The 24,231-nt window shown below is 37.0% G+C and overlaps 4 protein-coding genes and 2 non-coding genes across 12 annotated transcripts; 2 read left to right on the top strand and 4 right to left on the bottom strand.

Moving 5' to 3' along the window:
- Positions 1-149: 149 nt before the first annotated feature.
- Positions 150-1,318, bottom strand: LOC107995724 (uncharacterized). Its single transcript, XM_062079476.1, has 2 exons — positions 1,059-1,318; positions 150-688 (listed from the first exon to the last, which is right to left on the bottom strand). Exons 1-2 carry the CDS (start codon positions 1,239-1,241, stop codon positions 434-436), a joined length of 438 nt encoding a protein of 145 aa, XP_061935460.1. The 5' UTR covers positions 1,242-1,318; the 3' UTR covers positions 150-433.
- A 1,653-nt stretch (positions 1,319-2,971) lies between these two features.
- LOC107992817 (tRNA N(3)-methylcytidine methyltransferase METTL6) lies at positions 2,972-5,801 on the bottom strand. Of its 5 annotated transcripts, none has more exons than XM_062079473.1 (8): positions 5,244-5,774; positions 5,022-5,167; positions 4,795-4,938; positions 4,563-4,727; positions 4,029-4,076; positions 3,602-3,656; positions 3,280-3,332; positions 2,972-3,080 (listed from the first exon to the last, which is right to left on the bottom strand). In XM_062079473.1, the coding sequence occupies exons 1-4, from the start codon at positions 5,613-5,615 to the stop codon at positions 4,571-4,573; spliced, it is 819 nt and encodes a 272-aa protein (XP_061935457.1). In that variant the 5' UTR covers positions 5,616-5,774; the 3' UTR covers positions 2,972-3,080; positions 3,280-3,332; positions 3,602-3,656; positions 4,029-4,076; positions 4,563-4,570. The 5 variants fall into 5 exon arrangements, with proteins under 5 accessions (XP_061935457.1, XP_061935459.1, XP_028520055.1 ...); XM_062079475.1 differs by having other exon boundaries at positions 4,563-4,710; XM_028664254.2 differs by having other exon boundaries at positions 2,972-3,332; positions 5,244-5,801.
- LOC114576951 (small nucleolar RNA snR60/Z15/Z230/Z193/J17) lies at positions 3,727-3,811 on the bottom strand. Its single transcript, XR_003696523.1, has one exon. It is a non-coding gene; the product is annotated as a small nucleolar RNA snR60/Z15/Z230/Z193/J17 (small nucleolar RNA).
- LOC114576952 (small nucleolar RNA snR60/Z15/Z230/Z193/J17) lies at positions 4,149-4,231 on the bottom strand. Its single transcript, XR_003696524.1, has one exon. It is a non-coding gene; the product is annotated as a small nucleolar RNA snR60/Z15/Z230/Z193/J17 (small nucleolar RNA).
- Positions 5,802-5,920: 119 nt separating the features above from the next.
- LOC107992797 (3-oxoacyl-[acyl-carrier-protein] reductase FabG) lies at positions 5,921-18,588 on the top strand. Of its 3 annotated transcripts, none has more exons than XM_062079472.1 (6): positions 5,921-5,989; positions 14,913-15,140; positions 15,500-15,728; positions 17,432-17,584; positions 17,699-17,906; positions 18,229-18,588. In XM_062079472.1, exons 2-6 carry the CDS (start codon positions 14,934-14,936, stop codon positions 18,383-18,385), a joined length of 954 nt encoding a protein of 317 aa, XP_061935456.1. In that variant the 5' UTR covers positions 5,921-5,989; positions 14,913-14,933; the 3' UTR covers positions 18,386-18,588. The 3 variants fall into 3 exon arrangements, with proteins under 3 accessions (XP_061935456.1, XP_016904355.1, XP_061935455.1); XM_017048866.3 differs by lacking the exon at positions 5,921-5,989 and adding an exon at positions 7,910-8,048; XM_062079471.1 differs by lacking the exon at positions 5,921-5,989 and adding an exon at positions 11,176-11,378.
- A 152-nt stretch (positions 18,589-18,740) lies between these two features.
- On the top strand, positions 18,741-21,781 carry LOC107992834 (adult-specific cuticular protein ACP-22-like). The gene is made up of 4 exons (XM_017048918.3): positions 18,741-20,271; positions 20,804-20,885; positions 21,011-21,238; positions 21,458-21,781. The coding sequence occupies exons 1-4, from the start codon at positions 20,254-20,256 to the stop codon at positions 21,616-21,618; spliced, it is 489 nt and encodes a 162-aa protein (XP_016904407.2). The 5' UTR covers positions 18,741-20,253; the 3' UTR covers positions 21,619-21,781.
- The last annotated feature ends 2,450 nt before the right edge of the window (positions 21,782-24,231 follow it).

Below are 24,231 nucleotides of genomic sequence, written 5' to 3'. Positions count from 1 at the left end.
TCCCTTATAGATCATATGACAAACCAAATGCTATCCTACGAATATTGGTAAGCGAGATTTCTTTCTCTTCGATTTTATATCAAAAGTGGAATTTGGAGAAGCGGAGATTGGACGAGGAAAATGATACCATTGACGAAGTACGACAAGTATAAGCTTAATCAATTTCTGTATTTAACATCATGAGATACAACGGAACGGTGTATTAAGAATTGTCAAAGGTTGAGTAGATCGGTGATGTTCGATACGATGCGAATAATTTGAGCAATTAACATTTAAAAAAGAAATTTCGTCCGGCTGCTATCGTTCTAAATTTACTTAAACTAAAGTAGCGTCGATTAAACGACTCGCTCGAAAATCCTTCCAATTGCCGTATAATCATTTCCCTAGTCGTGATCACAAAGGTCCCTCGGTGTTGTCCCTAATACCCCTAAAATTAACCCAGATACGTGTAGCTGGGGTATGCGCGGTAAGCGTATGGCAGAGCGTAGCTAATTGGGGCTGCCGGGGCGACGTAAGAAGAGTACGCGATTGGCGCTGGTGCTAATGCTGCTGGTGCGGTGTAGGAAGCTAGTAACAGGCCTCTCTTGTCTCTCAATGCCTCTCCTTCGACGGGTTGTTCCTGATCGGGTTGGACAGGCTTGGGTGCCTCTGCGAAGGCTACAGCGAAGAGGGCGAACAGAGCAACAAGCTGGAAATAAATAGCAATGGTCACCAAACACACCGACTTTTTTCTTTTCTTCTTTTTCATTTACACAAAATGCAATCTTGATATGGTAATATTTAACGAGATGGAACGAAACAGAACGAAGATAGTAAGTAAGCAAGTAAGAAGTAAATTGTAGAATTTTAACCATTTGTCTTATTCGCTTCTTTTAGTGACAAATTATTGCACAGAAATTATATTGCACGGAATAGACGTTTAAATGTTATCGAATGATTAATAGTAACGTTGCGATAATAATTGTAAGTACGGAGTTTGATAAAGAATGGTAGAAATTGGGACATAGGCCCATCATGGAAGATCTAGATCGAATGTTAGATACGTAATGAGTACTTACAACGATGCACTTCATGGTTGATAGGTTTCGTAGATCTTTGGAGATCAGCTCGTGTGTTGAACTGGAGGTGAATGATGCTCTGGCTTTTTGGTGGATACCTTTATATACCTGGCGAGTAGATCCTCCTATGCGCGTCACTGGCCGATCAATGCACGAGGACACGCGTGTGGTGCGTGTAACCATTGCGTGTGTGCGTGAGCTGGTGGATGTTGCACGGGGTTGTTGCACGTCCTATTGCTTTACCGGAGACCATATACGCCTGTGTAAGTACGTGTGCCATCGAAGCTTTCAGGGACGACGGGGTCTGCTAAGCAATCTCGTTCAGGTATTCCTGAAGCAGATCCGTGTATAACCTCCAATGCATGGCACGCGGGTGAAGCAAGGGACCTTGGCAATCGGCCAAATACGAACGAAAGTGTTTTACCTCGTACGACGTTGTAACGAGTTCTCTGAACCTTAATGATCGTAATGTATATACATACGTATGTATATATATCATTATTTTTTTATGAAAAACGATGGATCGAAGAACGATTTTTCTGTAAAACATTAACAATAATAAATGTCTCGATTAGACGTGTCCGGATCGGCAAGATATCGGTTGCTTTTATCTATCGATTTCGCAGAAAATATCTTTCAAACTTAGTACTTTCTGGAACATCCGGTTAATAAAATCAACCGCACCACCTGTGCTATAAAAGAAAAAGCAACTGAATATTTTATGGCGCTTAATCATCGTGTCCTTGCGAGTGTCGAGGAATGTTCTGGTTACGATTTTGCTCGTATTGTGATAGATCCAATTAATTGGAATTGCTAATTTTTACCATTTCTACAAAGAATATTTATATATATATGTGGAATGTGAATTTATATACGACGTAGTAAAAAAAAGCTAAATTTCGATCCAAGAATGAGATTAAAAAATATATTTTTCACGATGATATAAAATTATCTTAGATCATAAAACAATTAATCGAATTTAAAATGGATACGGACGATTTGAATTTAAATTTTTCGGGAAATTTTGACCATTGCCTAACATCCTATTCGATGCATGCGTATTGTCTGATTTTGGTAAATTGGTGATTACGTACGATTCCATTCGTATTCTGAATCCGTTTTTACATTCTCAAATAAAATAGTTTCTTATTTGGTATTTTCTTTTTAATCTGTTTACACTCAAATCTGATGAAAAGAATCGATAAGAATCCAAATAAGCAAAAAATATCGCGTCCTTACAAGGTCAGTTTTCTAATTGTGCTGTTTGCAGCATATGGACGAACGATGAAATTTAACACTTTTCGATCGAATGAAAAAATGTTTTAACGATGCATGCATTTTATCGGTTGACCACAATTTAAAACATCGGTATAGCGGTCAGAAAAATTGAAATGACCTTCATCACCTCTTACTATTTATCTTTTAAGGAAATCGAAACCTGTATATTTTTTTCATTTTTTAATTGGATCAAATGTTATATTTAACGAAATGATTTTTGTCTACATTCAAAATTAATTTATTCGATCAGATTAGGTTAGATAATAATTATTCATATATTTAATTCGCTTTTCATAATAAAATCGTATTTTATGAATTTATAAGCATATGTTAATTTTTTGTAACTAATTTGCTTAAAATATGTATCGATATATTTTTATAATTATTGAAGAGAATGTAAAAAACATTGCTATCTATTTAGATTTATCATATATTTAAATATTGCACTTATACAAAGCAAATTAGAACATGGAGTGTTCTTGCTTAATTAATAATCTCAATGCAATTTATTCGTGTTTGCGGCTTCGCTTTCAAATCCTTCTTAGGAACACGATATCTATACACGATATATTTTCTAAATTTTAATGCAACGAGTTCTTATTGATACGAAAGGAATATAAAAATGAAGATAGAAATTAAATTGTGTTAAATTTTATTTATTAGAAACAACATTATAAATTATATTTAATAAAATATATTTTGCATACATTATATATTTCATATGACAAAATTCTCCTTTATAACCTGAAACATAAAAATGGAACATAATTTTACCAGTTATCTTCTTCTATTTTGTGAATAGAAAAAGAAATTTAACTTTCAGATAGAGCTAATGGAATGTAATCATTGAATCATTGCAAATGTTTTACATCATTGTAACAAAATAATTTAAATATTTTTTTATCAATAATGTTTGATCTTTTAAAATGAAATAGTTATTTACCTATGATCGGAGATTTATATTTAATTTTTCCTATTTAAAATATTCAGTTCTTCCTGCAAAAAAGTAACAATATTATTTTTTACTAATATAAATAATATCATAATTTTGAAATATTATTTTAATTCTCAGCGGTAGTGACGAAATTCAATATGTATACATATCATGAAAAATCAAACATATTTATAGAAATACATCATTGATTTTTAAAATTCAATATTGACTAATAAATAATAGCTCTATATTTCAAAAATAAAATTTGTAACGAGAAATTTTTTTTTAAAAATAACAAACGTAAATATAATCATAATTTAAAAATACTTACTTCTACCAACAACCTTCAACTATTATATTATAATCTAAATCCAGTGTTTAGCATCCTGAAATAAACAAACAAAAAAAAGAAGGTAAAATAAAAAGTATAACGTTTAGACAATATGTTTGAGATTAAAAAAAGTTCAGATAGGAGCGAAAGACATTTTTAATATACCTCATTAAAAATCGGTTGAACTATGAATTCATCATAAACTTTTATTTTCAATCAAAATATCTTCTTAATTTTCTATATCTTATGAATGAATAAAATATAACAGGATCGTAATTTTCGCTAAAACTATGTAATTCGAGATAAAATATGTATGTATATGTCTGATACTTAATTTTTATTCTCTTTCAAAAATATATTTATTTAAACAGCGAATAAATTTTACAAACATGTTATATTTTTTTCCAGAAAAAAGAAAAATACTTACCAATTATAGCTGCAACGATACTTCAATTACCGATCCATGGAACCTTTCCTGAAACATCAAGTACATACATTTTTACATGAAAAATCTTTTTATATTCAATACAATTACATATTATTATTATTATTTTATCAGATAGGAGCGAAAGACATTTTTAGTATTCTTCACTATAAATCAATTGAACTATGCTTTCATCATTATATGCATAAAAAAAAAAATAGTCAAAATGGTAGTGAGATCGAAAACATAAAGCGATAACATCGATTTATGAAGCCATTATAATATAAACTGCAGAAATATACGTATATATACGTATTCAGCTGTCATAACTATACATATATATATATATATATATATATGTATATGTATATAGATTTAAAGGAGAGCTCAGAGTTCCTTATCTCCCCTGAAACGTCTCAAGTTACACGTTCTATCTTAAAACACAAATTTCTAACGCCTGAACGATTTTACGACCTAGTAATATTAGGCAGCGTTTCCGCATTGCTTTTTTATTTTCTTTTTTTTATGAATACATACCGTTATTATTAGAATTTTACAAATTTTCCTTGAACAAAAATTCTGGGTACGTCGATTTTTTCTTTGAAGTTTACAGTTCGTCTTTGAACGTAATGACACGTTAATACTTCAAAGCCAACCGATTGGAATAAATTTGACACTTCTTTCTCTGAAAAATAATATGTCCTGAAATAAAATATCACTGTAATTTTGTACATGTTGATTATAATAAAAAGGAATGAAGAAATCTTACCTGGTACCATCCTGTCTCATATAAAGATTTTCACTGATCTTGTGACCAGGTTTAAATCTTAGTTGAGCCATATCGTATAAACCATAATCTCTAAAAAGCACGATTCCTCCTTTATCGAGAACGTTGTATAAATTCTCTACGACTCTGAAATGAATTATAAATTTTATAATGAATTGCAAATCATTATTAGAAAAATTATTCTAAAAAAAATATAAAAAATAACTTACTTCCTAAATTTTTTCGGATGAATAGCCGATAAAACGAATATTAACGTTGCAATGTTCACCGGGCAGTCCACCTCCAAAAAACAATTTTCTGTTGTAATATCCGTTTGAAAAATTTTCATGTTCTCTGGATCGTACAACGAATGATTCTGCAAAGAATATAATTATATATATGGTAAACAAAATAGCGAATAATTAGCTATCAATAAATAACTAAATATGTACCTTCGTTAGTTCCACGGCTCTAGAAGAGAGATCACACGCGAATATCATTTTAAATTTCAATCCATCTTCGATCAAGGGATATACAAAATTTCCAACACCGCAACCGACTTCGAAAAGAACATTTTGTTCATTTTTCGTATTCAAATTCAATAATTCGTTAAATTCTCTGGTAGTCCAATGTCTGTCCTTAAAGAATCTAGTATCGTTTCGTTTGTAAAATAGATCCCAATGTTTTTTCGCGTCTTTTTCCAACTGATTGGCTCGAAATTCGGAAACTAATCGCGAGTTTTGCGCCTGCATCTTTACAATTTCTTCTTCGGTAAGTTGCTTCGCCACGTGGCTTGCGTATTCACTCTTTATTGATTCAGCCATTTTCTCGAATTACGTTGTGATAAAAATTTAGCGGATCGCGGAACAAAGGCGATTTAACAATTTTATCGAATATGTGAATGCGTTTTATCGTAATTAATTGAAACATTTACGCGAGTATGAAGCAACGATTGCTAGTGTAAACCGAGAACTACAGAGCAACCTCCCACCTTCGAGTTCCAAAAGGAAATGGACGAGAAGACCATGCGTAACATGGACGCCGCCCCACCACGGCATACACTATAGCAATTTAACTAGACTAGTGACATCAGGCTGCCACTGTACACCTATTAAAGTCACTATTGATATTTCTATACTAAAATTTAAGCATACGATAATATTTTGATACATCTCGTAATCGTAGAATAAGGAGAGACGTACGTATCATATAATCTTTGCATAAAATTATTTTTGTACGCTCTAAATATATTTAATTTTAAATTTATATTCGTATATCATATTATATGGAGTGCAAGTACTGATACTGAGCTATTTAAAATGCAATCACGCGATGTTTCATTTAGATAATACTTTTTAATTAGCATACCATTCAATCTCGGTAATTTAATTTCTTCAGGTTAATTTAATTTTGTAAGACACCGAATATCAGTATGAATTCCACGCATGAACTTATTCGATAAATTAATATTCGGCTCCCGTTCAAAACGAATATTTTCTGTCTGCGTACGGCATTGTCACACGATGACACAGTACTGAAAGGGGTTAGTCGTGACTGAAATTTTATTCAATGTTAGTTACTATTTTATTTAAGATTCGCAATTAAAATCTATAAAATTATATATTAAATATAATTAGATACAATGGAGACAGCGATCATTATTTATTTATATATACATATATACGCACATTATATACATATAAATTATGCAAACTTAATTGTTTATAAATAGCATCAGGCATAATAATATCATATAATAATAAAACGTTTCGTTAATATTAATATTGCTTGCCAAGTATTTAAGTACCAATTGTAATTTCCCATAAAATTAATAATGAATTCTCTAATATTCCGTTGTAACTCGATAATTTAGATCTTCCATTATCGCGTTTCCCACGTTTGCTTTATCATTTATCGTATTATAATTTATAACCAACCTCGTAATTTGCAAAAAGAACGAGGTCAAAGTGAAATTAATCGATCAAGTAGTATGTAGGTCATTGCGGACTAGAATTTTGTAGAGGGTTTGACGGAAGATACGACGATAGATTAACCGAATGAAATGAAAAACACGTTTCGCAAGTTGCAATCGTTAGTGTTTCTTCGAATAACGCATTTGGTGGCTTCGAACGTCGTCATGGAACTTGCACAATTTAAAACTGATCGATTCTCTTTCTCTCTCTCTTCAAGAGGATTTCTCGTAGATATTGTTAAAACTTCACCGTTGTAATCACATTTTCGTTTAAAAGAAAAAAAATGTTAAAAATGATTAAAGAAGAATTATATTTCGTTACAAAGGAGATCAAAGTATTACGCGAATCTTTTCCATCTTTACAGCATATTACACAAGCTTAAAGCTTCCTTCCATTATACGTAATTTCAAATCCTTTCTCATTAAGAACCAACCGGTAAACCATCATCTTTCTCCTCCGCAAAAAATTGATCGCGAATTCACCGACATTTTGTCCGATTCCGCGCGGATCCGCAAGAGAACGATCCCCGCCATACGTTCTCATGCGGATAAAAAAAAGAGGGAGGGGAGGAGGTCGACCACACCTGTTCGACTCTATCATCACCGTTCAATCTAAACCAAATTAAAATTAATATCTTTTGCCCGGACCAAGCTCTCTCGACTCGCGAATTTTACAACTTTTGTCAGCGAACTTGTGCATATTTTTCGCAACAAACGATTCGTAACGTGATATCTCGCGCCGGCCACCACAGGCCCGAGAAATATCTCGCGTGGTTCGTCATTTCGTTGCATAACGAAGGGGAGCCGGGTCGCGTTCGACCGCGTAATAATTTGGGAGGTAATTCGAGAGACTGGCGATCCATCCGAAAGGGAATTCGAGGCACGTTAAACGCCACGTTCTTTAGAAATTAACCGTGGGCATAGGCGTAGGCCGAGGAGGACCGCGGAGAGGAATAGACAACGGGCAAACGTAATTGTAGGCGCGGCGAAGATGGTTCGGCCGTTCCTTTTCCATTTGTCGAGGCGGCAAGCGTCGAAGCATCTTATACCGTTCGTCCTCGTAGGCATTCCAACCGGGAATTCTCGAAAGCCAGTTGTGCCGTAGAAACACGCGTCGCGGCCTGCCGCTCGCCGGTACTTTCCAAGTGCTCGTAAAATCGCCGTTTCCCTCGCTTTCTGTCCGTTTTCCGTGTCCACCGAATTTTCTTTCCGAGGGACCGTTCATCGAATACCGAAGTGGCTGCTTCACTTGTCCCCAAACTCTTGCCGATCATCGATTCTCTGTGTGAGTAATCAATCGTCTACTCGCGTCTACTTCGACTTTTTCCTTTTCTTCGTTGTTATTATCAACAACGATTTTCGGATTAATTGAACATACGAGATAATTCCATGTATTTCTTTTTTCTTTTTATTATAGTATGCAGTTTTATTTATTATGAATTTCGGTCTAATGTAAATATAAAACATGTTTGCGGGATAGAAAAGAAGAGTGCACGTAGGGAACGAAATTTACGAATTGAGGAACACGAAATTTTGTGGCAAAGGAAGAAAAGTTGCACGGGAGTAGAGTCACGCGAATCATCTTTTGTTTATGATTGCTGCAAGAGTGAATTTTTTACAATTGACAGTTGGAATTTTTTTTATTTAACGACCGTTGTACGATACTCGAGCAAACGTATCGTTGGATTATTATTATTATTTTGAGATTAATCACGGATTACCATTAAAAATCGCGAGAACGATCTGCTAATAGAAATTTCGCGATTAACATTAAGCTTATCGCACCCGTAATTGCAATGAAGCGATAAGTTAATTAAGGATGAATTAGAGCGTGGATCGAGGAGCTGAGTAGTAGTGTAACGTGTAAGAAAAAAAAAAAAAAAGAAAAAGAAAAAGAAAGAAAAAAAATTGCACGTCGAAACATGAATATTGAACGATGTTGATTCGTTAGCAGATTCTTTACAGGTATTCGTATGGAATATTTTAGTCAATGCGCGTTATAATTAATTATTTATCAGATAAAGTCGAGAGAGAAATTCTTGTTGCCAAATATATAACCTTTTTCCAAATATATTTTTTGGAGGAACCTGACCAAAAATGGGAATGGAAAGACGTCTCGATGGATAATTTTTAAACGCTGCTTAAATATTTTACATCGTGCTCGATCGATCGAGAATCTTATTCGACCATCTCATTCTATTGACACGGTTCGCCAGCAACGATAATCGGAAAGTTTCGAAGCGGAAGCGACGATCCTCGTTTAACAGCTAATCGAAGCAAACGAGTCGTTCGTGTAACGCTGCAACGATACTTCCTTTCGCGAAAGCTCACACGATGCCTACAAGGCTAAGATCTTGCAAAATGTTAATTGGAAATTCGAGATAAGAAATCGTGGAATTTTTATTAGCTGAAAATAATCCGCAAGATTCAATCCAAACGATTGATTCGTACGAGTTTTAATCCGTGTAAGAAATTCACTCTTACAAAAATTGTTCGATTGTTGCATATTTCATTTATACAAAAAGAAGAAGAAGAAGAAGAAGAAGAAGAAGAAGAGAAGATCTGATTCAACGAAACAAATCGTATTCAACTTTCCAGTTAACTGAAAGTACTTGGCAACTTTCTAAGTACGTATCGTGGCCGGTAATATATGGACGAGATATCTTCGCGAACTCTAAAACTAAAATCGAGTCCAAGGATTCGCGTTAGTTATATAATCGCGAACGAAATCGTTCCTCCTCGCGTATCAATTACTTGCGTAACGATATCCCCTTTCCCCCCCTCCGAATTCCTCTCGATTTTTCCATCATCATTCTCGCGCGAGGAATTTTAAATCGAAGAATCGATAAAATTCTAAATTTTATGAACGATAAAATTTCTAAGAGTTGTTAATTCTCGAGGATGCATTTCGAGGATGTTTATCCATTTCGAGGTTATCTGATCGCGCGGCAAAGCGCAACAGGAACACGGACGATAATTATCGTACGAAACGTTAATGGACGATATCCAGGAACCGCAAAGTATTTAACTTTTCCACACGGTCACTCGCGGTCAACGTGGAGTACCGTTGCACGTTTACTGTTGTGTACTGGACGGTGTGTATCTACGCAGTTGTTAGCCACTGGCTTATAAGCCACGATTTTCACGATCCCGTGAGCTTCGAACGAGCCAGAAATATCTCTGACAATTATACGAAGAAATGCGCGGTTGAGAGGCTTCCGTTAAATTTCCTCGCCGATCCTCCTTCTTTTCGAATCATCGTTCGAAGACGGACTGGGTTAATTCTCTAGCGGGATTCAACCGCCCGCATAAAAATGTAGCGGAAGCCTCGATGCGTGTTAATTTGAATGTTTCGCGGTCCAAGGACGGGATAATAATTACATCCATCATCGCCGAGATTTTTTTAATTGCGGACGATCGTTCAGATGTACGATTAAAAAGAAAAAGAAAAGAAGAATTTCTCGGTTATTTTTTTGAAAATATTCAATTCAGCCTGAATTTAATTGGAAATTTTTCGATAATCAATCCTCGAGTGTTACGTTTTGGATTAGTACGTTATGACGTCTTATTTTTTTTTTTTTACTACAAATTGTTTACGTATTATGAGAGCGATAAAATTCCTCTACGATGACGATTGAGGATCAACTAATAAATACTAGGATACATAGTCACGTATTGCAATATTCGAACGAGTTGTATTAATCCTTCTTAACCTGTTAAAAGTTAAGTGAGGATGGTTGGAAACAGGGATAAATCTAAATTTTGCAAAAGAAAAAATTATATGGAACGAGCAGAAAGCTTACATTCTTGAAAACACGAAAAGAATATCGCGAATGATCCTAATTTTTTGATCAGTATATCAGTGCTTTTCCATTCGGAATTATTTTAGTCGGATTTTGAAGTCGAGGCTACGTTTTCGTTTTAAAGATTGTCTAATTAATATGCGATTATCGAGACACTCCATTTTCAACGAGGATTATTTTAATCAGATCTGTGTCGGTCAGGTAATGGAACGTTGCAATGTTCCATCGCGCGGGCGCAGCCAGAGGCTGGGATTGTTGGGCAAGATTCTGGATCAGAAGGAGCGCACAGAGGAGAGGCCAAGCCTCCTCTAATCGATATTTCTACATTCCCGTTGAAATTAGCACGGGCAAATAAACTCTCGCAATTCGATAATGCGACCACGATACGTGATTCGTCCGCGCATACCGAAAGGAGGACCGATAATATTACGTCGATCGTCGTCGATACTCGTCCATATGCGGTTGGGACACGTGTGTGCTAACTTGCGCGTATATGTAATCCGTGTAACTTCTAGCATGACAGCTGGTGCATGCCTCACGATGATTGGGTATTAGCGATTAATAGACATGACACAGGTAGTTGCTCATTGGTATGGAATCGCGATTACTGTTGTTTGATAGACGAGGTAGCAAAGGATAGTCCTCTGTGCGATCCTGAAACTACGAGTATATATTTAAGTAAGTGATAATCGATGAATTAATTTTCTTCGCACGTATCTTGACACGCTTTTGGCGATTGAAATGCAAAAATAAGGGAAGAAGGAAAATAGAAGAAGAAAAGCTGAATATCAGTCGGAAAGTCAAGTTTCAATGTACGTACCTTTTTTATTTTTTCTTTTTTTCAAGTTGTAAAAGAATAAAAAATGTAGAGTTCGAATCAATTTTTCTTCATAACGAAGGTATTTCGTGGAAGGAACGAGCTAGTTTGCGAATAAATGTCAACACGACTCGCCTTTTACTCCGTTCCGCTCGAATGGAATTGCAGGGGTGTAGCATTATTAATGATATCTGGATTTATTATTTAAGGGAAAATAAATTGGATAATTTATTTCACGCGCTTTCAGTTTTACTCCGGCCTTTCTAAAACGAAAGAAACTGTTCAAAGCTCTGCCTCTGCGCGTTTCTATCAATCGCAACACGATTAAAATAATTAAACCTTGTTTTCTCTCTCTTAATTTGGCGATATCGTGGATGTTAATTTCATGCAGTTTCCTTTCGTTTCAAAAGTTTTAAGATATTACGTATAAAAAAGAAAAAGAAAAGAAAAAAAATCTCTTGTTTTTAAATTAAAGAAACAACGATCGAGATAATTATCGAACAATTATCGCGCAATGAATTAAATGTTAATTAATCGTGAAACGCGATTTCAAAAATAAATAAACAAGATTAACGACGAGCGTCTCGTCTTGAAGATTGGATTGGAGAAAAACGTTGTAAGTATTCGCGATCTCTTGGATAAGCTTCCATAATTTTGTGCCACCTGTCCGTCAGCTTGGTTTCTTTCTCCGCCTGCATTCCAGAGAAAGTTAACCGCCATGATTTGGCACGCAATCGAGACTCGCACACAATCTCATTGTGCACAACCATTCGTAGATAGCACGTGTTTACACGTTTGAAAACGCTTTCGAACGTTGCGCGTATCTATAAATAAAAAAAAAGAAAGAAAGAAAGAAAGAAAATCTTTCTAATTCCTTTGCATTTTGACGTAACGAGAGATTTATTATATATTTATAATTTTCGTTATATAAAATTTATGATAAATTTTTGTTTTATTAATAATAAATTTTATCCGTTAGTCATTCGAAGAGGTGGAAATTCTTTCGGAAGGAAAAAATAAAATTAATTTCGCAAAAATATTTATATACGCACTTCTAATAAATGCGAACGATGAGAAAAAAAAATCTAAAACTCGTCATCATTTTGACGAGTGAATGAAACGATCGGAGATAACCAGTTATGAAACATAATGTTTGGAGAAAAAAATTAAATCCACTTAAAGTTTTTATTGCGGTAATGTAATAAGTATACGCAACCGCGTGTCAAAGGTTTCGCATCAATTGCGGCCAATGGCACGGATGAAAGCGTTCAAATGATCACACGGTATTCCCGCTTGCGTTCAAACGGCAAAAGCGTAATTTATCATTCGCCGCGGACTTTCCTTGAATAATTTATATCAGGTCGTTGAATCCTCGTTTGAAATCGAAGTCTAACTCTTATTGAAAACAAAATCCTCGATATCCGACGAGCATCAACTCGATGTAATTCTCGATGATACGCTTTCCAAATATATCGTTCGAAATAGGTGAAATCGCCCGAGCAAAAGTAAGATTTTTTTTTTCCAATTTCTTGGTTAATTTCATCGTCGAACAACTGTCGAACAAAAATCGACAGACAAAAACCCGATCGATCCCGATTTGGACGATATTTATCGTCAAATTATATTTCCATCTTCGAGATGAAAATTACGATTATTGTAAACTTTTTTACAAACTCTCTTTCGCAACTCTCGCTCATTGCGCTTCTTACGCTTTATGAACGCGTGATAAATATCTTTGGAGAAAAATCGACGATTCTTCGAAGATCGATAAATATATTCTCAAATTTGGTATTCGATATTCGCGACAACGATGATGATGATCGATCGGTCGGCCAGTTGTGAAGAAACAGAAACGGCCACGCCTCGCTGAGCCCAGATACAGTTTAGAAAGGCGAGCCATTGCAAAAACCTTTCCATCACCCTTCACTTTTCGCGGGAAAAACAGAATTTGCGATGCGTCGCGATACATTCGCGTGGCCGTGCCTCCAACCTTGCCGATCATCGAATGTTATCGCGATTAATCGGGCTTGGATTCGAACCAACACTTTTCCATTCTGAAATTTCTTTCGAAACGGCCTTAGAACTGGAAATTAATCGGGAATGGAGGGGAGAAATATCCCTTCGCGGATGAATAATTTGGACGAAAAACTTGTTTTAGAAAATTAATTATCGGATTTATTTACAAAATTAATTTAATCGGTAAACGGATGAAAACTTGTTTCCCATCATCTTGGGTTATACATATTGAATAATCACACTCGATAATTTAATTCCGTTCAATTTATTCCCATAAGTTTCGAGGAGTTATTTCAGGTGAAGAAAACTTTAGGAAATTTTACGACGAGGCGAAATAAAGTTTGATACAAGAGCTTCTTCATTTAATTTTTGAAGGTATCGTTATCTTGCTCGTTACTGTCAAGGAGTTTAATTATAGGAAAATGTGAGGCAAACCTGAGTGTTTCATAGCTATATTTTTTTCTGTGGTTAAAAAAAAAAAGAAGAAGAAGAAGAAAAGAAAGAAACGAGAAAATATAGAGTTATAAAGTAAAGAGAAAAATTAGGGAGAGAAAGAAATATTTTGTTTAAACGTATTCTATTTTTTTTTTCCATTCCATATTGCTGTACGATGATCGATAATCGTCGAATACACGGATTCGTGTATCCGTAATTCCTCGATTGAACGAAATAAATACGATTCTGTGAAATACGCATATGTGAAAGTGGTTGATTCGTTGTATCAACTATTTCATCGTCTAGGTTAAATATACTATATGCCTTATGGCATTATTATTGATTGATCGGCTGTCAACAGCATTCGTGCACAGAATTACGCTTCGTGGCGGATTTATACGAGTCGCGTGCTATCGTTCAAACCTTGATACAAATAATATCGGCCGAGTACCGAGTAAATTCATAGAAGAGCATTGTGCAATGAAATTGAAATTCTATTATCATAAAATCACGAAAATATCGGAGCGAATTATCGTATAAATTATACAAAATTTGGGTGTCGTTCAGAATTTCGTATCGGAATGACCTATTAACTGAAAAGCTTTGACGCAGAAAACAAGTTTCACAAGTGTGCGTAAAATTTACTCGCGATAATTAATTCTCCGATGCGATAAAATGTTCTCTGAAGAAAAAATTATTCTAATAGTGATCATTGTTCATTCATGAAAACGCCATTAAGAATCTTCCGTAAACGCGACGCCCAACACCTCTACACCTCTTCTTTAAAAAAAGAAAAACTTTCTTAAAATTAATAAATAAATTTCGTGGCGTACACGTCCAAGTTAGAATGTAATTTGTCCTGATAAAATTTGTCCTTCAAAAAGGAGTAGTTAACCGTAGCTTTGAGCGCGTATAAACGTATCAGCGCGCGAATTGAAATTTCGTAGCCGAAAATTTAGTAGCAAGTTGTACCGTAACGACGAGGAGAAACTGTTTCAGCGCATTGCGGAAGTGGAGAAGCGAGTCGTCGTACGGTCTCGCTTGAATTGTGCCATAACAGAGAGATGTAACTTTGCAGATTGAATATTACCCGGGCAGGATGGATGCTGAAACCGGGGCCATTTTGGCCCTACAAATATTGGCCCTCTGTTCGATAGTCGCAGCCCTGTTGGCTTACCTAATGCGCCAATCGAGGAACGCCAACGACGAATACGAGACGCGTACTAAGCGTCATGTATTGGTGACCAGCTGCGATACCTCGCTGGGCCTACAGATAGCCCTTGCACTCTACGAGGCTGGTTACAAGGTATTATTATTATTAAATTCTATTCAGCTTTCACGTCTTATGTCACTTCTCGTTACTCTCACACCTTCTTCCTTTCTACATTATTCAATCGAATAAACCGAAGCGCTCCTTTTCTTTTTCTTTTCATTCAACTTTGATCGGATTCTCTAAAGGGATAATAACTTTTAACGAACTGAACTTTCAAATAAATAAACTCTTCGCAACGAGATATTCCGGCACATGTCCTCTTCAATTGTATTCATTCGATAATAATAACGAGAGTCGCGATTAGGTTCGAAAATAAAAAATATTATTATTAGTATTGTTGAGGAAAAGAGTGTATAGATAGATAATTAATATCGTACGAGTTGTCCGTTCAGGTATTCGTCGGTCTGCTGGATCCTTCCGGGAATTCGCCGTCGATGAAAATTTTGAGGGCGATAGAGCAGCAGAAAGAAAGGGAGGAGGATCCGGTTGAGAGGAAGCCGCAGGATCCGGAAGTACGTGCTCGCGGCCAAATCGTGCCATTGGAGCTGGACTCAACGAGGGAGGACAGTTTACGCGCTTGTTTGGATGCAGTTCGGGCGAAACTTCCGGCCGGCGAAGATGGCAAGCAATATCCCCCTTTTAATGCTATACGGCCAAGATTGAACCTCGCCCAAAACTCGCATCCCGTTCATTTTCCCATCTTTTCTCCCATTCTCTCCGTTCCAATTTCAATTACCAGATACACGAATTTACAGCGAGCGTCGATCGAGAGTCGAACGCTTCTTCTCTCCGGTTGAATTTTAAAAAGAAGGGGAAAAAGGATCACCGAAGGCCCTTTTATCTCTGGCGAAGGGATATCGAGCGAAGGGATGAGTTGCCTTATTTAACCAAAAAACCGTGTTATCCCCGGACGAGGAACGTTAATTAAGTTTTCGTTCAACCAGAAATACTTTCGTGCTCTCAATGGTTCCATCAAATTGGAGAACCCATTCATTTTTAACTCTCGTTATCGCGTTTTTTTCATTTTTCATCCTTAATTAATTACACGAGTCTAAAGGATGCATGCGAAATTTTCCAAAGAACGACGATGATTCGAGGAACGTAAGAAAGGGACGTCAATTCGCGATTCAGAGATCGATAATTGTTTTTTCTTTGGCCACGATCTCGGCTAGTTTGGGTAGACGCGATACGACGAGTTTAATCCGGTAATATAAGGGAAGGGAAGAAAAGGGAATAAGGATTTCCTGATACGTTGACCGTAAAGATTCATAGCCGTGAAAACATTTTCGGTTTTCTGGAAACAGTTCGGTTAAAAGAAACAATTCCATCGTACGGTCGTTGATAACTGTTCACCGAATGAAATGAATTTACTTTTATCGATATTTCTCGTTGTTTCCCGTATACCCGCAGCAATCTGCACGTCCCTACGGTTTATAACGTAATCGTATTAAACTCGATACTCGGCTATAAATTGTTTTCGCTTTCTCAATTTCGCTTTCTCAATTTCTCTAAAATCGAGGTAAAAAAGAAAAATTTCAATTTTTATTCTAATTAAAACGTGTGCAAATATTAATACGTAAATATATAACGTCGTATTGTGTAAATTACCAAAATTGCTAAATTGTAAATGTTCTAAAAAAAAAAAAAAAAAAACGCGAGAAGAAATTAAAAATTTTATCGTCAAAATCCAATCAGAGAATAGAGAAAATCGAGAAAATCGTGCCATTGGAAATGCTTTTTTTTTTCATCCCGATATCTCGATCGGTTGCCTGGATATAAGTAATTATTACTCGAGGTATTCTCGGTGTTTGAAACAGTACAAAGATAATGAATGGGAACGGGAGTCAATGACCTGCATATTTCCTGGAAACGTGTATTATGTCCTTCAGAAATTGCACGCTGTGTTTTTCCAAGAATTACGTCTGTTATTCGTCTGGAGTTGGGATAGGTCAATGGGAGGAGCGAGAGAGGTCGGAATAAGAAACAGAAGGATAGAGAGAGATTAAACGCGATTAAAAAATTACGCTTTTCCTTAAACGACGATATCTCGGGAACCGGAAGTCGTATCGAGATAAATGAAAAACCGTTTCAAAGGTCAAGGTTCGGTAGTTGTAACGGTGTTACATCCATTAACTTGGAATCGCTATGCTGCGAGTTATAGCGGTTTAAATTTTTCTCAATTTTAATAGAGTTTATTATCCCCCTTTTACGAGATATAATCGTAAAAAATTTCACGCCAGACACGCTTCCATCCTCGTTATCCATCACGTTATCCGAAAGCGACCACTTAAAGTACACCAAAGTTTCAACTTTGCTAACTGCAGGTCTCTGGGCAATCGTGTACACCGGCGGGCTGGCGTTACCCGGTGCCATAGAGAGACAATCGAGTTCGGCGTGGGAATCTATGTTGCGACATAACTTGGTGGCGCCACTCAGGACCGTCAGAATGTTCATTCCCCTTTTACGCGCGAAAAGAGGTCTGGCTTCAATTTTGAAATTACGTATACTTTATTCGATCCTTCCTTATTCCACGAACGATCGCGAGAAAATTCTTTCTTTTCTTTTCTTTTTTTTCTTTTTCTTTTTTGTAGGTCGCATACTCTTTTTGGGCGATTCCACGACGAGTTACGGTAGCAAAAGTGGAACAGGATTGGTGGCGTACAGCGCGTCGAGAAAAGCCGTGGAGGGAGCTGCGGAGGCATTAAAAAGTGAACTACAATCCTCCGGGGTCGATGTCGTTCTTCTTAGACCTCCACCAGTGAATCCTCTCGTTCTTTATAATTCGCCTGTTCTCAAGACGTAAGGCCTCATAACGTTACGCCACAATAGTAATTCTTAGTTTTTACGAGGGAAATACGACACGAATATGCTCTAAATCTGTGTAGAAACTGGGAAACAATCGCTGGAATATCGCATCGTAGTCGACTTACTATTGTATCGAGCTGATAATCTACCGAATCGAATAGCTGATTTCTAATAGTGAAACTCTTGGGATATTACGTTTCCAGCGGTCGTACTGTTTCAGTCTGCGCAGTAGATAGCAGTGGCTTTTATATCGAGAAAATTTCGTTCGACGATCGATACTTTTGAATTTAACATGAGAAATCACCGTTATTTTCAGGTCTGACGTAGAGTCTGGAATAGTATCCTCGGAAGGGACGTGGACCGCGCCTGTATCTACGAATGCCATTCAAAATTCGTTAATCCCAGCGCTCACCTCGCCCTGCCCTCACATTTCTTACGACATGGTTGCTAAAACGAGACTTTTCTGTAGATAAAAATCAGGTTCGAGGGAAAGGATATCACTAAATTAATCCCTTGTGAGACTAACGATTGTTAATTTTATAACGATTAATATCTAAAATGCGTTTAAATCTTTCCAATGTAACCAATCTTAATTAGACGCATGAACACACGAGAGGCTTAAATTCCAATGATACAACATGTACAGTTTTGTAATTAATACAATGTTAACCAAAAATTCTTATTTGCCTTATTACCCCCGTTCTTCTTGCTTCGGAGGAATCGCATTAATCGTTGAAATCAAGTTTCCACGAACCAAGTCCGGCTTAACTTCTGTTCGACCAACTGTTCTGTTCAATGCACTTTACTGCTCCCATCGTAAATTATTTAGTTCCCTGTTATATAGTTTGTAATCATCGGAAACTATGTATATTAGTTTGACGATGGTATCCATCGCGAGTTTCACGGGTAATTCGAAAGCATTTGAATTAATAATTCGTTCGTAACCGATATGGAATTTCGCCGATTACGAGCTGGAGGAATTCGCGCGAAGGGATAAATATTCGAACGGGCAATTTGCCTTGTCGATCCGCGCCAATTGATCCCACCAAATCTGCCGCTCGCTTCTCGGTTGCACAACTCGAACGGCGAAAAAGAAGATTGCTCAATTCCCCTTCCTTCCCGACACTTTGTTTCAAAAAGTTGAAAAATATGCGGCGTGCAGATACGCGTAGAAAGAATTTTGAAGGTATTATCAACGCGCAAAACCTTTATTCTAATTAATCATCGGACCGTGGATAATCTTTTTCCAATAGGTTGCCGAGGACAAGAAAGAGACGAGAGAGGAGTAGGGCGGAATCAAGAAAACCTAAGTTTCACGAGTGATAAAGCAACGTAATTTACATAATGGCGGAAAAAAAGTTTATAACGCAATAAACGTAACGCTAATACAACGTTCCATGATAAATCCGTTAATAATTCACGAGGCGATCCGTCAAAAATATTTCATATTATCCGTTAGCAACGCGCATCGCTGATATTATCATCGAATCAAAGAGATATATTTCTGGAGAGTGGATGGGAGGGAGAACGTGTGCGAGGGAGAGGGACGAATTGGTTGGGCGAAGAAAGAGAAGAGTATTTGACTTTCCATCGAATCGATAGATTACAATTCAACCAGGAATGAATGTATCATGCGAGCGAGCGGTACGCGGAAATGCAATAAATTCAACAATAAACTGTATTGCCACACTGGGATGCGGCTATTCAGGCGACATATTGACACTCGTTCGCTCTATCGTCGAAAACGGCCAATTTATTGCTCATTAATCTTGACGGTCTAATTTACAGTTACAGATCGTACGTATGATAGGGACGGATTTCTTTAATGGAATCGAGTGGAAGCCGACATGGGAATAATTGTAGCCCTATAACTCTCGAATTATCGCTAGATTTTCACCCTGATTAAAACTGCTAAAGCGTCGTTGAACGCCCCGTTTCGCCCCGTGTATACCATAGTTTCGATAATTTCCGAAAATAGGAAATTAAAATCCTCCAACTTCGAGACGCGGATACTTTGTCGTCGTGACGGATTTCGAAATTCTAAAAACTTCTCAGTCCGTTTTCCAATCGGTTTTTATCAACGTTTTACGTCACGAAGCGCAACACCGCCGACACCGATCAATGGACTTGGCGAAAACTAGAGCCATTGCGACGACTTTGAGACGAAGGAACGTTCCACCATTTACCTCTCACCACCACCTCTCGGGATCGGAGACAAGCAATGACGGACAAATTAATGCTTTAACGAGCTCTTTCTTTCCTTTCGGTGGAACGCTCTTATAAAATAGGATTCTCGCGATCCGGCGCAACAGTCCATCGGCAATCCTTCGTGGGAGAAGAAATGGAGTCGAAGGCGAAGGTAAGGAAGAGGGTATCGAAATTATCTTTCTCGAAAGGCAAAGGCTCGAACCTATCGTTTGATCGATACGGGATCCGTCAAGGAACGACAATTAAACGAGGATTGCGATTCCTCCGCGGAAATTCGCACGTTTCGACGAAAGAGGGAGACAGAGTACGATCGATCGTTCCAATTTCGAGTCTCACATGTTATTGATTAAAGAGGTGTGGGCTGGCCCACCTTCCCTAAAACGAATCGATCGTGGGATCCGTGACAAAGTATTACGAAGTCGTAATCGTAAAGCAAGAAGGGAGTGTTGTCCCAGAGATCTTTATGCGATCGGGCAAAGCGACCCCAGCCTTCCGTTTACCGTTCCAACGACAAAGAATAATGCTCGTTCTGCAATTTCAACCTCCCCCCACCGTCCATGATTGAAATTTCCATCGGGCTGCTCCGTTCTTCGTTTCGATTAATTCTCGCGAATAAAATTAACCATCGCGTTCCGTTATAAGATTCTTTCCTTTCCTTCTTTTTTTTTATTATTCGATTTCAGAGCCTGCTCCTCGTCCCTGCTGCGGTCTTGCTGCTAGCCCTCGCCCTCGATGTCGCACAATCGACGAGCTATCACGATCCAGGTGCGTATAATAGACCGTTGCAATCATAATAACGCGTAGTAATATAATTCCTATCTCACCTTAAATTCCATCGTGAAAAGGATTCTGCGTGGAAAAGTGATTTCATATTTTTGATCGATTTGCAGACAACGAAGATGCTGGCAGCGAACACGGACACGGGGGAGGTGGTGGACACGCTCATTCCTTCCATCACTTCTCTGGGCCAGTGGTGGGCCATCACGAAGAGATCACGTGGAAGGGCAAACACGGGCATCTCCATCACGACTACAGGGCCCATCCCAAGTACAAGTTCGCGTACGGCGTGGACGACAAGCACACGAAGGATTACCACGGGCAGAAAGAGCAACGCGATGGTACGCGATTAGCGATTATACGAAACAGTGATCGAGCACGAAGGCGAGAAAATGATAGGCGGCGAGATATAATTTCGGGCAACAAAGCTTTCTGTTAATAGCTTATACATAACTTACGAGCAAGCTTGTCTGTCGGATTTTAAAAGTTTTTTTTCTTCCTTTCATTCTCAAGAATATTTTGATTCGGAACTTTTGGAAAATTGGTTTTCGAAATTACAGGAAAAGAAGTGGAAGGGGAGTATCATCTTCACGAACCTGGGGGCAACGTGAGAAGCGTTAAATACCACTCGGATCCTCACGGAGGTTTCTTCGCGGAAGTTCACAATTATGGAGGAAATGACCACTCAGGCGGCACTTATGGTGGACATAAACACGGATAAATGACAACGTTTATTTGCTGCGAGATTATTGTTATCTATATACAGTTGTTGAACTCGTATGTTTTATTTTCATTAGATCCAAATTATTGTTTTTATTGTTGTTGTTTTAAAAATTAATCGTTTTAAAAATAAACCAGCATATATTGGAAATCCAATAATAAAATCGATTTGATTAACTAACAAACACCGATAAAAAAAAATATTAAAATTCGAAACAAAGAATTAAAATCGAATATTCTTCGTCGATTCGTAAATTCTATTTTATCAATTTTAAATAAGTTTCGATAATCTCTAAATTCTCCACGAAAATTGGAACGATAATGAAGGAGCAAATGTTTTCTCCTTCGCAGATCATGTAATTAAAAAGAAGCAACGTTTTCGAATATTTTCTTTATTGCGATAAATTTTTCTTCCAAAGTTCAAATTTCGAATGAATTTTTCGTAAGGCGAGACCGGGGGCGAGTTTTATAATTAATTAACTAAACTTATCCACAGGGAGTTATCGCGAAGTTTCTTTCCACCGAGCATCGTTAAAAATGGAGGGGAGTCGCGTTATAACGACGATAAAATTTCACGAGGAACTCGTTCGAGAATATAAACGCATAATTCCGCCTCCAACCAAGCCAAGATATACGCGTTAAAACTTATCCCCGTTTCAAAACGATATGTAGAATGTGCGCATGGATTCTCCACGTTCTGCACGTTTTCGCGTCGCCGATTCTTGCCACGATTAAATGTGCCACTCGAAGCTCGTTAAAATAATTAGCTTATTGAAATTCGCCATCCTTACGCCATCATTTGCGTTTCGTCTGGATAATTATTTTACCTCTATTCTGAGCTCATCCAGTTTGAAATAGGAAGGGCGGAAGGATAATAATAATTTTCTGTTCAATATTTGCAATGAAACTGGCAAGCGAAAATCTTTCGCTTCTCATTATATTTGTTATTATATACACTGCGTATAACAAACAATGGCAGTAATTTTAAAACATTTTTCAAATAGTTCCCCGCGTTATTTTAATCGTGTTGAGAATATATTTATATTTTAAAAACAACACATTAATAATAAATTGGTAAATAAAGAAATAAGATCTTCCTGAGACGAGGTAATTATTCCTCGTAAGGATCGTGTCGATTAATTTTCGCCATATTCCAATTACGTCATTGTTTTCCCCGCTTTAACACGAGATATCGTGTTTCCCTCCGTGGTAAATTTCGATAGAATACATGGCTTCGTTCCGTCGTGATTCGACGTCCTCGAAGAACAAAAATATTATATTTACACGAATTATTATTTAACCACGAATTCTACCGTGTATTTCGAATCAACGGAAACACGACGATTCGTTCGATTTTGTCGAACTTTCCGCTACCGGCAAATACTTATTATTTTGCCCTGGTGTCGTTACTGAGAAAGTTAACTCTTCGAAGTAAATATTTCAATAAAGGGAACGTGTAAAAACGTGTGCAGTGCAGATATCCAGATTGGTACACGATACCACGAGTCCACATCTCACGCACAAATGACGCGTATCCATCCCGTGTACGAATGCGCGCCGCAACGCGCAGCGCGGATCGATACAATCCTTACCGAAGTAAACGGATGGATTACGAGTCGACTACGCGAAATAAGCTTTCCTCGGGAAAGAAATATGGAAGTGGATGGAGTCGGCTCCTTGCTCCACACCTACACGATCTCCCCTCTCGTCCATTATCCTCCTCCACGCTTTCACACTTGTCCAGAACGAATACACTCGCTAATATTTACCAGGAAAATAGTTATTTTAATAATTTGATGAACTTTCTGTTAATCTTCTGCATTCTCTTTTCTTTTCTTCCTTCCTTTCTTTTTCGTATTAATGAAACATTCTTCGCTTTCTAAATATCTTTTTTTGAATCTTCGTTGATTTAATTTTTGAAATTTCTTTGGAAAATTAATAAATACATTCGCGGTCAGTGTAATGCGTGTAAGAGTATATTTGTAAGTTGATAAGAGTGATACTTAAAATTGGAATGCAGAGGATAAGATTTTAACATTGAATTATAATAGAAATTACGACATTTTTATGCATTTCACACGTATACAAAAGTGGTGGTTTTTGTTTGAAACTTGTCTTCGTTTTTCGAGTTTCACTTCGTTTTAACTATTCAATTCCTGGTTAGTAACGACGATTTTACTTGCACGTATACGTATTCGTACACGTTCAATATTTCAAACGAAACTTTTAACTTCGACGTATGAATAAGTAAAAAAGCGATTCAATGAATAAACTTTCGTTTCTCACTTTGACAATTTCAAACTTGATTAAACGTTGCATGAAACGTTCCCTGACGTTTGTAGACATCGAGCTTTATGAATGCTCGATACTCTTGAATTTACCCCTCTTTCGATTCTTATATCGTTGAATAATTTTAAATATTATATGCCCGAGATAGAATTTGCGTTTTATATTGAATAATCTGCAAGAGATGCATTAAATAAAATGCAGCGAGTGTTGATTTATTTCCCTAATTAAGAAATGCCATGGAAATTCTATTAAAATTCGCGAGAGTTTTCATCGACTAAATGAATAAATAATTTCGGTAATACTGGAAACGAAGATAATGAGATTT

The sequence above is a fragment of the Apis cerana genome, linkage group LG9 (genome assembly GCF_029169275.1).
Source record: "Apis cerana isolate GH-2021 linkage group LG9, AcerK_1.0, whole genome shotgun sequence".
NCBI lineage: Eukaryota > Metazoa > Arthropoda > Insecta > Hymenoptera > Apidae > Apis > Apis cerana.
The sequence above is the reverse complement of the archived record's forward strand: the minus strand, read 5'-3'. Positions and strand labels throughout refer to the sequence as shown.

Coding starts and splice junctions, on each gene's coding strand:
- LOC107995724 (XM_062079476.1), bottom strand. CDS start 1,241: ATGGTTACACGCACCACACGCGTGTCCTCGTGCATTGATCGGCCAGTG. Junction 689..1,058: donor CAACCATGAAGTGCATCGTT/GTAAGTACTCAT, acceptor ATTTATTTCCAG/CTTGTTGCTCTGTTCGCCCT.
- LOC107992817 (XM_028664254.2), bottom strand. CDS start 5,615: ATGGCTGAATCAATAAAGAGTGAATACGCAAGCCACGTGGCGAAGCAA. Junction 5,168..5,243: donor GAGCCGTGGAACTAACGAAG/GTACATATTTAG, acceptor TATTCTTTGCAG/AATCATTCGTTGTACGATCC. Junction 4,939..5,021: donor CATCCGAAAAAATTTAGGAA/GTAAGTTATTTT, acceptor AATTCATTTCAG/AGTCGTAGAGAATTTATACA.
- LOC107992797 (XM_062079472.1), top strand. CDS start 14,934: ATGGATGCTGAAACCGGGGCCATTTTGGCCCTACAAATATTGGCCCTC. Junction 15,729..17,431: donor ACTTCCGGCCGGCGAAGATG/GCAAGCAATATC, acceptor TGCTAACTGCAG/GTCTCTGGGCAATCGTGTAC. Junction 17,585..17,698: donor CCTTTTACGCGCGAAAAGAG/GTCTGGCTTCAA, acceptor TCTTTTTTGTAG/GTCGCATACTCTTTTTGGGC.
- LOC107992834 (XM_017048918.3), top strand. Junction 20,886..21,010: donor GACGAGCTATCACGATCCAG/GTGCGTATAATA, acceptor ATCGATTTGCAG/ACAACGAAGATGCTGGCAGC. Junction 21,239..21,457: donor GCAGAAAGAGCAACGCGATG/GTACGCGATTAG, acceptor TCGAAATTACAG/GAAAAGAAGTGGAAGGGGAG.